The 13,919-nt window shown below is 37.5% G+C and overlaps 1 protein-coding gene across 5 annotated transcripts in view; it reads left to right on the top strand.

Annotated features, from left to right (window-relative positions):
• Dync1i1 (dynein cytoplasmic 1 intermediate chain 1) overlaps nt 1–13,919 on the top strand; it is a 293,572-nt gene that overhangs the window by 21,636 nt on the left and 258,017 nt on the right. For all 5 annotated transcript variants that reach the window (XM_078040389.1, XM_005331795.4, XM_005331801.4 and 2 more), the window contains one exon: nt 8,460–8,576. In XM_078040389.1, the coding sequence (XP_077896515.1) occupies nt 8,469–8,576 (108 nt within the window). In that variant the 5' untranslated portion in view covers nt 8,460–8,468. Of the gene's footprint in view, nt 1–8,459; nt 8,577–13,919 lie in introns of those variants that run through there.

Raw genomic sequence — 13,919 nt, 5'->3', positions numbered from 1 at the left:
GTCTTTAAAAGGAAGAGCTTTCTTTAGATTAAAATGAGTAAAATCTAGAATAAGTAAATATCAAAAGGGAAGAATTATTTGATAAAACTCTTCACGAATAAGGAGACTGAAAATTGATCAAATTATGTTTTTATGTATGTATGAAGATGCCATACCGAGACCAGGCTGCATGCACAATATGCACCAATTTAAAAGACTTTTAAAATTTTCAAATTAGGGTCTGGGGTTATGGCTCAGTTGTATAGAACTTGCCTCGCATGTGCAAGGCCCTGGGTTCGATCCTCAGCACCACATAGAAATAAATAAATAAATAAATAAAGGTATTGTGTCCAACTACAACTACAAAAAATATTAAAAATTTTTAAAAAAATTCAAATTAAACCTCAAAACAAACAAATGAAAGAGTAAAGAGATCAAACGTGTCCAGTTCTTACTCTTTCCCATAATGGTTATGAACTTGGCTAACTACATCTCAATTTCCCTATTGATGGGTAATATGCTATTACCAGATATATAATCTTTGAAGTTTTTATTATGAAATAAACATGCATAATTGTAATTATTAGAACAATCTTAGCCAAATTCAAAGGACAAAAGGTAAAATAAAGTTTGAGACAGAGTAGTCTATAGTTTACTAACAACTGTCTTTGCTTATATCACAACCAGGCTAAAGCCATTTACTATGCATGTGTGCGTGTACACACACATATTGTGGGGAAAAGGGATAGGGGATGAGAAAAGGCTTCTTGATTCATGTGCCTTAACTCTTGCCTAGCATAGACAAATGAGAAATCGTTCACACATAGTCTATGGGTCCTTCTCCTCAAGGCCTCACTAACTCTTCTTTTCCTCATACTATATATATCCTGAGGTCTTAGATCTTCCTGGTACTTCTAGATCAGTTAGTTTATAGACACTTAGTTCCATCTTGAATTTTCTATGTGATTTTAATACTGTATCTTTCCCCTTTTCTCAAAGGAAAAAGTGCAAACTCCCTCCATTTAGGTTATTTATATAACTATTTAGCAGCACTTTGTTAAGAAAATGTCTCTCCAGGTTTTAGAATCAGCTCCATGTTATCATAAGTGTGTTAAATCAGATGGCATTCTAGGGAACCCTGGAGGACCCAAGACACGTTCAGGATTTGTAAAGGCAAAACTATTTTCATAATAACAATAAAATATTTTCTGTGATTTTTCATCATGTTGATATTTTTAGTGACAATGTAAAAGCAGTAATGAGAAAATTGCTGATGTCTTAGTAGGACATGAGGTAGTGGCACCAAACTTCTAGTAATGGCAGCAAACTCCACTGCCGCATAGTCACAGCTTACATAACCCAGTTTCCCTTAAGAATGTTCTTCATGAAGTAGAAGAGATATTAGCTATATTCAATCTCTAGATGTGTGTCCTACTGTGGGACAGATGGGAACACATAAAGTAGTTCTGCTACCTCCCAGAGTTCAGAGTTGTCTGAGGAAAAGCCTTTATGCAATAGTTTAAATTGTGAGTTCATTAGCTCCCTTTTGTTATAAACTCTTTTACTTGAAAAAGTTAACTGACAAAACTATGTTTATTCAGACTTCACTAACTGGCAGACATTTTCGCAAAAATCAATGTCATCAGCTGTCACTTCAAGAGGACAACTGACAATATTTGTTGCTAATGATGAATTCTTGAGCAAAAATTAAGCTTGAGAGCATTACCGTACCTATAGGCTTTTCTGGGGAGATTAGTAGTGATCTTACCAAACTTGATTTTCAGATGTTTTAAGAAACTGTTGTTTTTTGACTTTTGACGTGAAATCAAAGAAAATCCACAATTACCTGAAGAGGATATTAAAATACTCATCTGTTTTCAAACTACATATCTGTGTACAGTCAGATTTTCTTCACATACTTCAATTAAAATAGCATATCACAACAGATTGCAGAAGTAGCTATGAGAATCCAGTTGACTTCTATTACATCAGATATTAAGAAGATATGGGAAAATGTAAAAGAATTTGGGATTGAGGTTATGGCTCTGTGGTAGTGCGCTTGCCTAGCATGTGTGAGGCGCTTCATCACCACATTATAAAAAAAATGGTATTGTGTCCAACTACAACTAAAAATGTGAAAGAATTATACTATTCTTACTGCTTTTTGTCTTGGATGACATAGATATTCTTTTCATAAAAATATTATATGAATAAGTAACAAGGTTTTCATTGTTTTAATATTAATCATTAAAAAATGTTCCCAGTGTTAATTGTTAACAAGGGTAATATGGATATAGTCCATATATATGAAAGCTCTTAGAAGTCTTTGATTTTTAAGAGTTTAACAGGGTTCTGAGGTCATAATGAGAACTGTTCTTCCATGGTAAAAATGGATCAGGTCTGGGTATTGTCCAACTATGAGAAAGATTTTATTTTAATTTATTTTCAGAGTGTACTGATGGCTATAAAAATTAGCCAATAACCCCTGTACATGTTTCACCAACCAACTTCCTCCTGAGATGTGTACATTTATTGACTCAGATATACCTCTAAGCTGGGTTAATGGTTGTGGTCCATGTCATCCCTGGTTTCCCGATCCACCTAGAAGGAGGTAGCTGTGTTGTATGAGAGAGCAAGCAGGTGAAATGAGGCTGCGAAAGATCCAATTCCTTACACATACCTAGTGGCAAATGGAAAGTTCAATATCTGATAGTGTAGAGCTCGCAAGAGCAATGGCATCCAGGCAGGAAAAGAGAACTTATTTCTAGGTTTTTTTTTCAATGAGTCTGGCAACAGCTGAGCAATGACTTCGACCTTGCGTGATTATGACTTTAAGCTCAAAAATACATCTGCGTCTGCCAGCATTAGAAATGGAATCTCCAACTGCTGCCAACTTAGACGACCAGAAGGAAATAGAGATCTATAGTGTTCAAAAGCTAAGCCTTGGAAGGGGCTGTGACCCAGCAGCTGTGCAAACAGGGCCAACCCCATCGCTTCTCCTCTGTTAAGACACTTGGTGTGAAGTGAGACAAAACCCGCCGTGAGGAAATGTGCAGAAATGGAAAAGGGGATAGGCCCCTTTGGGTTCAAGAGAAGCTGACAATTTCCCTTTCTGCATGGATCTGCATGGATATGAGGAATGTGAGGGCAATGCCAGGGAATAAGGGAGGTGGGGGAAGATGTGACATTGACTGGTTTTCTTCCCTCCTCAGTGTCCACATTTCTCTATTTCATGTTTTCCTCCTTCCCTCTTCTTCCCCTTCCTTCCTCTATTGCAACTTGATTTACCTTCTGTGGGAAGTGGGTAAGAAAGAGAAGGATGCCTGTCCAGCAGAGCCTGTTAAATAATTCTTATGTTCACAGAAAAAATTGGAATAATTGTACTACTGTTAAATTAAATGACTACATTTCATATTTCTAATTTTTTTCTTTGACTCTCAACTCCTTCCTCCCATGCATGTTCCACCTGTAACCCATTGAATTGCAAAGGTGTTTTTGTGCACCCTGAAATGCCTGAGAGTCTCTGGGGGCACAGATTGGCTTTCCTGGCTCTGAAGGTGCTGCGGCTGTTGAATCAGTAACGTTCCACACCCATAATGAAATTCTCCAAGTAACACCTTCAGAGTGATTAGATTGAAATTTGACTGATGGTGAAGTTATAAAATAAGGGCGTAAAGAGTTTGCAGGATAAGTTAATAGTAAAACTAATTGAAAAAGAAGAGGAGGAAGAAGTAGAAAAGAAGTTGAAGGGGGCAAAAGAGGAAAACCAACTTTCCTTAGGTGGTTTAAAATTTGCCAGGTACAATTCCAACCTTTCTACATAGAGACTCATTTATTGGGGGTCAAAGGAATGACCTGATCACTGGGATCGCAGATGGGCTGAAGCCAAAGTTAATTGAACTGAGAACTTTGGGAGGATGAGTGACAACACTGAGCTGGGGATAAAGGGCAAACCAGGGGACAAAAGGGAAATCAGAGGCAAAGAATTGAAAATTGAACAAGTTAGGGTGTATGGGGGTTCCTTATGTAATTCAGAGTAAATGGAGTAGCAGATTTGAACTTTGAGATCTCTCGTTTGGAGTGGATGTAATTTGGTGAGCAGAAGAACACAAGAGAGAGATGGAATTGTGTTTGGCCATAGTAAAGCTGGATGTTTTGCAAGAGAGCAAGAGCCATGATGTGGGGTAGAGAAAGATAAGAAGTATGAATTTGGTAATGAAGCCAAAAGAGATGGAGGCAGGGGAGAAGCCAATGGAAAGGAATTCCACATATGAGACTCTGCAGTGAGGGATGCTGGACAGGAAACATAAAAGTGAGTCAACTCATCCCAGAATGGAAGGAGTTCTGGGTGCCGCTGAGCCATGACTGTTCCTAAGCCTGGGTAGAGTCGAGCTGTGTGTTGGCGGGTGGGTGGGAGAACATGTGGATGATTAGACAGGGAGGAGCCCCACACTCAGAAGTGGGCTTGATTTATCTACTTGACCCCTTGCCATCTGTAAATGAAAGAGACCAGCTTTTTGTGTATGTGAAGTAAGCGAGCAGTAATTAGCAGTGGGTAGCTCTGACTTTTATTTTCTTAGACTGAGAACATCAGAATTGCCTTTGCCATGACCTATATTAGCCCCAGGAATCTCTATAACTCATGTCCCGCATGCTTTGCTTCTCCATTTGCTTTATTTGAAGTGCAGAGAGATTTAGTGGGTCAGACTGGCAAGTCCCCTGGGAAAGCCTGTGGAGCTCAGTGCTGACACTGCATTTAATGCCACCATTGAAGCCATCTCCTTATGTGTAAAGGCTCATTAATTTACTATAACATGTACTTTCCAAACCTTTTAGGAGGCATTCTCTTGAGATTTTTTTTTTAATTCTGTGAGTCGATGATAAGTGTCTACTGTGGAATAGATTAAAAAATCAATAAATGGAAGGTCCTCCATAGCTTTATCTTTTAACACTGTAGCTCTACGACATTCTAAAAGGGACTCATATACTTTCAAACTTCTCTACTTAATCTCTCTTTCTCTCTTTTTAATTTTTAAAGTATCAACTCTGTGGCTGAGAATATCAACTTAAACCATCAACATCATTTGGCATGTTGAGCAGTTTGAAGAAAGCCTTTGTACTTTGAAGAAATGTACTAGGGATATATCTTACTTCCTCTTGTGATTAAAGTTCTTTGCAAGAAAATCACAACAAATACAGGATGTTTTATAGAATGGTTTTTTCCTTATGTCCATAATATATAGTGAAGTTGTGCCAGGCATTTCTAACTGGGGAAAGGTATGTAATCATTGAGGAAACATAGAGGAGGGGGAAAGTTAACTTTTCTGAAGTTTTCACTGGCTGGATTTTCAGCTTAGAATGATACAGGTCTTGCTCTAACAGTGATTTATTTTCTAATGGTACATTTCACTTTTGATAACAGAAAAAAAATTCAACTACATCAATTAGCTTGAACCCATTGGGCAAGAATGTGTATAACTTCTCAGATGGCTTTTGTAATTAGGTTCAAATTTGCTCCTGCCAGGAATTTTACCTGCTGGTCTCAAAAATTATTGTCTACCTGTATTTTATTGATAAACTTCAGTTTTTTCAGATCTGTAGCTTCTTTTGGAAAAAAAAAAGATAGGAAGATCTAACTGCTTGGATCCATGTTCCTCCATGTTGGTCATCAGTGGGAGCTGGGTGAAGTGGTCTCCTTTAGACAGAGCTCTTCCTCTCTACTAGCCTCTGACACTATTCTGCTTCCTTGCACTATCAACCTGACTTCTATAGGTTGAATCCATGACTCAAGTGTTAACAATCTTGTAGGTGGATGACTCCAGTGAGTTTTATTCCATAGTTTCAGTCCCTGATCCAACTGTCAGTCTCATCTGTAGGTTGTATCTATGCATTTGTCTAAAAGTCTCATTGATGCCCAAATTAGGACATGTTACAAGTGTGTTTTTTTTTAAAATAGAACCCTTTTATTTTTTCCTTCTCTTCTCGATTTCACTGCCTTCCTTTTTGCTCTCTTGAAGATAAATTGATACTGATCCTTCCTCCTTTGCTTCACATCTAAAGACTACCAAGAATTACTTGGTCCTTGGCTGTGCTATCTCCAGTCCACATCTCTACTTGCTGTCTCTCCACCACTTACCATCCCAGTGCAGGTGCAGTTGACTGAAATAGGTGTTGGCACCAGCCTCCCAGCAACTTGCATTATTTCTAGTTTATGCTCCTATCTGTAATGCAGGCAGGGACAAGAATAGACTTAAGCAAATTCCATTCTCATTTTGTCACTTCTTTCCCTTTCAAAAAGCTTCTGTGATTGTCCATCACCTGTTAAATCAAATACAACTCATTTCTCTGTTTCTTCCCCAGAAAGGCTTTGCCATTTGCCTTCATTTTTCACAACTAGAGTTTATATTTCTTGATGGATTCATGTGTAACTCTTATATTCAATCTGCTGGTTTCCCCCTTCGATAGATCTCTGCATGTCTAAATCTTCCCTTCCTTTGCTAGTTCCCAAGCTTGTATAACATCCCGTTCAAATTCCATGGGCTCCTCAATGCTCACCTGGGCCTAATTCCTCAGATCTTGATTATTATTTTGCTCTGTATTCCCTTTGAACTTGCACCTTGGAGATTAGAAGTGTGTGGTAGGTCAGAGCACGTGCAAGCTGGAATGTAGGTTCTGCCACATATTGGCCATGTAGTCATGAGTCTTGCTGAGCGTTCTTTATTTTGATTGTGAAAAAGACATTAATTGTGCCGGTCTGCTTGAATTGTGGTGACAAATATGATAATGAATGCAAAGGGCCTGATACGCTGTAATCAATAAGCCAATGTCTCAGAGACCTCCCCATTCACACTACAAGCCCAGGAATTTGAGTTCAATACTCCTTGAAGGGAAGAATCTAGTATTGCTGGTCATTGTATCCCTGTGCCTTATAGAGTGGCCGGCAAGGATTAAATATTCAGCAAATGTTTGTTGAAAATTGAAAACGGGGTGTGATCATGAATGGCAGAGATTGATTATTGTGATCATTGTTATTTTGCAAGTCTTTGCCATCACACTGTGAGCAGAAATGTGTCCAACAGGAACACGGTACACTTCCTGGCTGTGTGTCTATCTGACAGCATGTCTTAGAGTGATTGCAGGTTCATGATTACCTTCCAAGGACAGTGACAGGAATTTTGAGCATCTCTTATTGTTCTGTTCTTTGGTACTTTTTTTTGTGTGTGCCTTCCATCACTCTGGCATCTATTTAGGAATACATTATACATTTTTTATAGTTGCATACAAATAACGTACAAGTAAATACTCATGACATTTATAGTTAGTTGATGTTTTTGGTTTTGGTTTTTTCTTCTTTGAGAAATTTGGGTCAGAGGAAGTTCTTCGTTTCTCAGGATTTTCATCTTGTTTGCTTCAGTATGTAAGAAACAAGTAATTATTGATAATTGATAAACTTATTTTATTTTAAAATATTTCTGGTACCATTGCCACCAGCAGCTCAGCTGCATCACGATTAGTATTAAAATTAAGTCTCATTTGGATAAATTTTTTCCAACAACTTGCCCCAGTATTACCTCCTTTTCATGTGTTCCCAAAACACATGAAGAAAAAGGTAAGTGCTAAAATAATAAATATTGTATTCTGTATGCAAATCAAAGTTTTATAGAATCGGGGTTTATTGGACATGAAATTAATTGTCACAGTTCAGAAGGAATTTTACAGAGAAAGAAGATTAACTTGCTAAGTCCTCAGCAGCTGTCTTCCCTGATACATATGTTAGGCAAAATGAAATTTCCATGTGCTCAGGTCCAGTGGAGGAATGTTTATAGAGTCTATAGAAATTTGGGCAGGACAGGTCTCTCAGGATTCACGGCACCTGTTTTCTCAGAGTGGAGATGGATTACCCTGTTACCATCTGAACTACAATTCATGATGATTATTATTTTTTTATGCTTTCCTTTGGTTTATTTGTAAGAAACTTGTATAGGAGCTGCATTGCCTATTTTTTAAAATTAATTTTTTAATTTATATATGACAGTGGAATGCATTACAATTCTTCTTACACATATAGAGCACAATTTTCATATCTCTGATTGTATACATAGTATATTCACACCAATTTGTGTCTTCATACATGTACTTTGGATAATAATGTCCATTACATTCCACCATCATCTCTAACCCCCTGCCCCTTCCCTTCCCCTCCCGCCCACATTGCCTATTTGGAAGTAATTTGCTATTCGTTTCAGACCAGATTATAATGTTATATTTCTTCAGACATTTATGCCTGCATAATAGGGGAAGATTTATGTAGAGTCAGACCAGATTTAACTTAATTTGTTTTTGATTCTTCAACATAGGCTAAGTAATATGACCTATCAATACACCCCAATCACATTTTCAAGCTGCATTTCCTTTTGAATGATTTTTCCAATGATAATATAAAAAGTTATATGTTCACTTTTCTTCCCTTTTTCTCCAAGGAAACCAACATGTCTGACAAAAGTGACTTAAAAGCTGAGCTTGAGCGCAAAAAGCAGCGCTTAGCACAGATAAGAGAAGAGAAGAAACGGAAAGAAGAGGAGAGGAAAAAGAAAGAGGTAAATACTAGAGGTTGGGGTGTGGGTGTTGTGTGGGAAGAAGAAAATCACTTGGTTCTGAAGGACTGGTCAAATGGATAAATAGGACCCCTTCCAAGAATCCTTTTTGGATATCTGGAAAAAATGAGTGAGTATCTATGTCCTCAGAAGGATAAGGTCATTACTATCTGAAACCCAAGGTTCTCCCCAAACTTGAATAGAACCCTAAAGGTAGTCTGGATCTGTTGTCGGACATTTCTTGACCTTTCCATGCCTCATTTTCCTATCCTTAGAAATGAGAATATATTTATTTTGTGGGCTTGTGAGGATTAAGAGAGTTAATCTTAACAGTACCCAAGGTATAGTTAGTACTTAACAAGTGTCAGTTTTAATAAAAGATTATTTTTAAAAATGACCAGCAAAACTATTTTAGCTGGGCATGGTAGCACATGCCTGTAATCTTAGTGACTTGGGAGGATGAGGTAGGAGGATTGCAAACTTGAGGCTAGCCTCAGCAGTTTAGCAAGGCCCTAAGCAACTTAGTGAGACTCAGTCTCAAAAAAAAAAAAAATGGGATGTGGCTCAGTGGTAAAGTGCCTCTGGGTTCAATCCCTTGTACTGGGAGGGAGGGAGGGAGGGAGGGAGAGAGAGAGAGAGAGAGAGAGAGAGAGAGAGAGAGAGAGAGAGAGAGAGAGAGAGAGGAGACTACTTTAGATATTTCAGAAGAAAAATAGAAAATGATTCTGATGAATTTCCATTGATGCCTATATAGTATATATTTTCATGGTAGATAAGAATCCTAGGTTTGGTTGAGGGGAAAGGAGGTGAGAGAATGGATGGGGTAGTATAGGATATAGCATATTAAGTGTTAGAGCTGAAAGGAATTTTAGAGACCTTCCATTGAGTCCCCTTTTGATGTCAACAAAGCAGGGAGTACCCAGAGGTAAAATGCAGCTTTTCTGCTGCTAGATCCAGAATTAAAGTCTCTCAACTCTCAGTTCAGTGCCTGGCTGTCATGTCACTATTTCAATCCAAGAAATAATTTATTTTTAATTCCCCAATTTGTTGTGGCAGTTTAGAAATAGCCCATGCTTCCTACACAAACCAGATGCCAAAGATAATCTTGCATAGTCTCCTACGAAGAAAACATCGTGTAGTGTGATACACTTGTGTATACAGAAACCACAGCTGCTTCCCTACATTTTTCTTCAAGGAAAAAGAAAATGTATTTAATGCCTTGCAATCTAAATAAGTGTTGTTTTATACTACAAGGCTGTGAGACCAAAGTAACAGATTTTTTTTAACAATTATTATTTTCCAACAAAGTAAAACATAATTGCAATTGCATTTCAGCCCTCTGGCATCTCCCATCTCTCCACACCATTACACTTTGATTGATGTGATCATTTATTTGTCCTTGACATCATGTGTAATGGTTTTCCCTTAGAGATCTTTGCTGTTATGTATGCAGTTTTTGGGTGAAATAGAGGTGAGAATTGACAAGGAATGGCTATTCATGTCTATGCGCAGCCAAAAAAGGCATTAAGTGATTATATTTCCTTTCCTTCAAACGTCAACACTTAGTGTAGTTTTAAAGCACCTGTTATACTTTACTAATAACTGGTTTCCTTTTAAACTGACATTCTAATATCCAACTTGAATTTCACAGAATTACCACAAAAGATGATGTGATACAGGAAATCTGGTTCCAAATTATGCTGTCTGCCTCATCTTTTTCCTTTTGCACATTTTGGCGAAATTAGAGGCAAACCAGACTGATCGAAACTGGGTACCCCTTTTGCTTCCACATCATGAAGTTTTGCCTGATAGAGATTTAGCCTCTTACACTACAGAAAGAGTCCTGGGAGATTGGGGTGGCAGGTGGTGGGGAGTATAGAATACCTGGACTCTAGATGTTCCTTTGCCTCTACCTGATTCTGGACTTAGAGTCACTTAAGGTCTTAGATGCCTCATTTCTAAGCAGAAGAAAGGGCGGTTAAGGCCATGTTAACTCAACCTTGCTCCACAGAGTCACATGGCCATTCAGAGTCCTCAGGTCTCATTCTCAGTTTCTGTTTCAAAAAATCCAAGTAAGGGTTGGATTTTGCAACACACTGACTACATCATCTTTGAGAGCTATCCTGGCTTTAAATTTTCTTTCTTTATAGTCTTTCTCTCCTTAAAAAGATCTTTCCTCTCTTCAACATAAGAATCTTTCACAAACTGTGCTGACTTGGTTTGTTCTATGTGACCAGTATAGTCAGACAGAGGGCAGTAATGCCTGGTAGTTATGCACAGAGGGTGGGTTTTTTTTGTTTTTGTTTTGTTTTTTGTGTTTTTTTTTTTTTTATTTCAACTTGGCGCTTCATAGAATGGCCTTTAGTGAGGTCTTCTATGAGCCTATTTCCTCCTCTATAACATGGAGAAAAGAGTGGTACTTTTCTCAGAGTTCTGAGAAGATACCACAGAGCAGTGAAACAAATCAGTAAGCAACAGATCACATTCTGCTTCTAAGACCAGCAACCAGTGACTGGGACCCCACAGAAAGGATATGCACACACTGCTCAGCACCACTGCTGGTAAGAGGCATTTTCCAAAAATGCCCACTATTGAAAGAATCCTATAATTCAAGACCCCTAGTTTCATAGGATTACAGTATTTTGTAGACAGAAGGAGCCAGGAAATAATCTTTTCTGAAGTCCTTTTTTTTTTTTTTTTCAAATAAGGAAATAAGATCTACGTCTTAGAAGTAGCCCTTCTTTACCTCTAGTTCCCGAAGGACCCCCTCATCCAGCCAGGTATCCAAAGCAGAAACCTTAGATAATTCTTTCTCCACCCCTTCCATAATTTTCAGTGATCACCAGGTTCTAGATGGAACCAAACTCTTTTCTCACCCATTTCTTTTCTCTCCTAAATCCACATTCTAGCAAGATTCAGTTTCAGGTTGAGTGTCTTTTATCTGAAATGCTTGTGATTGGGGGTTTTTAAGATTTTGAAATATTTACATATGCACAGTGAAATGTGTTGGGGGTGAGACCCAAGTCTAAATAAACATGGAATTCATTTATGTTTTATATGTAGCTTATACACATAACTTAGAGGTAATTTTAAAAATTAATTTAAATACTTTTGTGCACAAAACAAAGTTTCATTGTGTGGAATTTTCCACTTGTGGCATCAAGTTGTCCTAGAATGTTTGGGACAATTTTTTATGGCGTTCTGGACAACACTCTATTGATGTGGAGTTTATAAAATTATTTTCTCAACTAAAGGGGACTGGGAAGGAGGTTGGGGACTGGGGTAGAGAGTAGAAGTAGAGAGGATGAAAAAGAATCAACACATGATGCATGTGTGCATGGAAATATCACAGTGAATCCTCTTAATTGGTATAATTAGTATGTGTTAATAATTATAATTAAAAACAAACCTTTAAAATTCTCTTTCCTTTCATATTCTTCTCTTTCTCCCTATTGTTCTTCACCTGGCTCTTAACTGCATGTCTTTCTGTTCTCATCTCAAATGTCACTTTCTCCAGAAAGCTCATGCTGATACCTTTATCCACCCATCATGAGGTTAGATCTGTTCTATCCTTGACCTTATCAAACCATTTAAAAAAATTTTTTTTAGTTGTAGTCAGACACAATGCCTTTATTTTATTTATTTATTTTTATGTGGTGTTGAGAATCGAACCCAGTACTTTGCACATGCTAGGTGAGTGCTCTACCGCTAAGCCCTAGCCCCAGCCTCCTTATCAAACCATTTAGCACAGAGTTTGACATTTGCTTCCTCAATTGTCTTTCTCTCCCCAGAGATGGCAAGTTTGGGAGCGCACGTCTGTATGTTGGTTTTGTTTTGTTTATAGTTGTTGTTTTTAGCACTGAATAGCACAGGTTTTACCAGATAGTAGACCTTCAATAAAATATAATGAATAATGAGTGAATAATAAACATAAACTAGTTTGAGCATGTCTTGAGAGGCTGGTCCCAGACACTCTTTCCAAGTATCTGAAATTTTATTCTGCAGATTCATATTTCTTTGGAAGCTTCTAATCCTGAGTTTTTACAATGCTGCATCAACTGGCCACTGTCATTGGCTCCTAAGTTTAAAATTTGCCAATTTGGGGGTTGTTTGTAGAAAGTGAGCTATACTCTTATAACTTTGTTTATAAAAAAGATTCTCTAGGCTTATCAAGTAAAACAAATAAATTTAGAATTAAAAAGAAATAAGATGCTCTTTAATGCTAGACTGAATGACTTTTTTTTTTGCCATGGCTTTGAAAACTAGAGTCAGGACCACCCAAGTTGATTATCTCCACAGAACCCAGAAAACTGTGTACATATATAAAATTGCCACCCTCTGCTCCTTTGGATGTCATGCTTTCTTGGCTGTGGTATTATGGATGAAATCTGATTTAAAAATAAATATAGTGGCCATCATTTAAGACACAGGCCCAATTTCATGAAAAATTGGCTTTCATGCAGTGAGGTGAGTTTAATGGTGGCCACCCTGAAGTTTTACTCTGTCCTTGGCCTTAAGCCGAATTGCTAGAAGGTAGGATGTACCTGAGTTTCCTAACCTGTCCTCACTTGTCCCTCTAATAAATGTGGAACTGTCTTTGAAAAGTGACTGATAGATAATTCTCAGTTGGCAAATTTTCTGTCTTTGATTTTTCTTTCTGGGTCTCAGCTGTGATTACTCCATACAAACAAAAATTTCACTTACTGGGAAAGTCACCTTGCAGATTTTTAATTACTAGTGCTACAGAATCACTCCTTGTTGAGTCATTAAAACAGTAGGATTCTGTAGTATTTACATGCAAAAAATAAAAAATTTCATGATTAGGGTATTCCGTATTATTGTCTTAAAGGCAAAAAATAAAAAATTTCATGATTAGGGTATTCCGTATTATTGTCTTAAATGAAGTAACATTTTATTTTAAGTTGCTAACGGGTAACAATCTGCATTTACGATAAGCCCCAGTTAACTATTTGCATTTTTCATGGTCAACGTTGAGTGTTGATAACTTTCCCCTTCTTCTATTATATCTGGATGGATGTTTATTCTTTTTAATTAATGTCATTGTATGGTGTATTTTTCTATATGATAATTTTCTTCTTTAAGTTAAATAATTAAAAAGGAGTTAAATGGAGAGCGAGTTGCAGAGGCGCCTTGTGCTGAAGTGAGAATTTGGAGATGGAGCTCAGGGATATTGTTTTAGCACAACATGAGGTTATATGTGTTGACAAGTGATTTTCTCTTTACTATGCTTCTTGAAAGCTTGCTGGTTAAAATTAGAATAAATCCCCCAAACCAAAAATAGATCTTGTGCCTTTCTGCACAGGATATCTAGGACAGAAAGTTTTG

The sequence above is a fragment of the Ictidomys tridecemlineatus genome, chromosome 2 (assembly GCF_052094955.1).
Source record: "Ictidomys tridecemlineatus isolate mIctTri1 chromosome 2, mIctTri1.hap1, whole genome shotgun sequence".
Classification (NCBI taxonomy): domain Eukaryota; kingdom Metazoa; phylum Chordata; class Mammalia; order Rodentia; family Sciuridae; genus Ictidomys; species Ictidomys tridecemlineatus.
The sequence above is the reverse complement of the archived record's forward strand: the minus strand, read 5'-3'. Positions and strand labels throughout refer to the sequence as shown.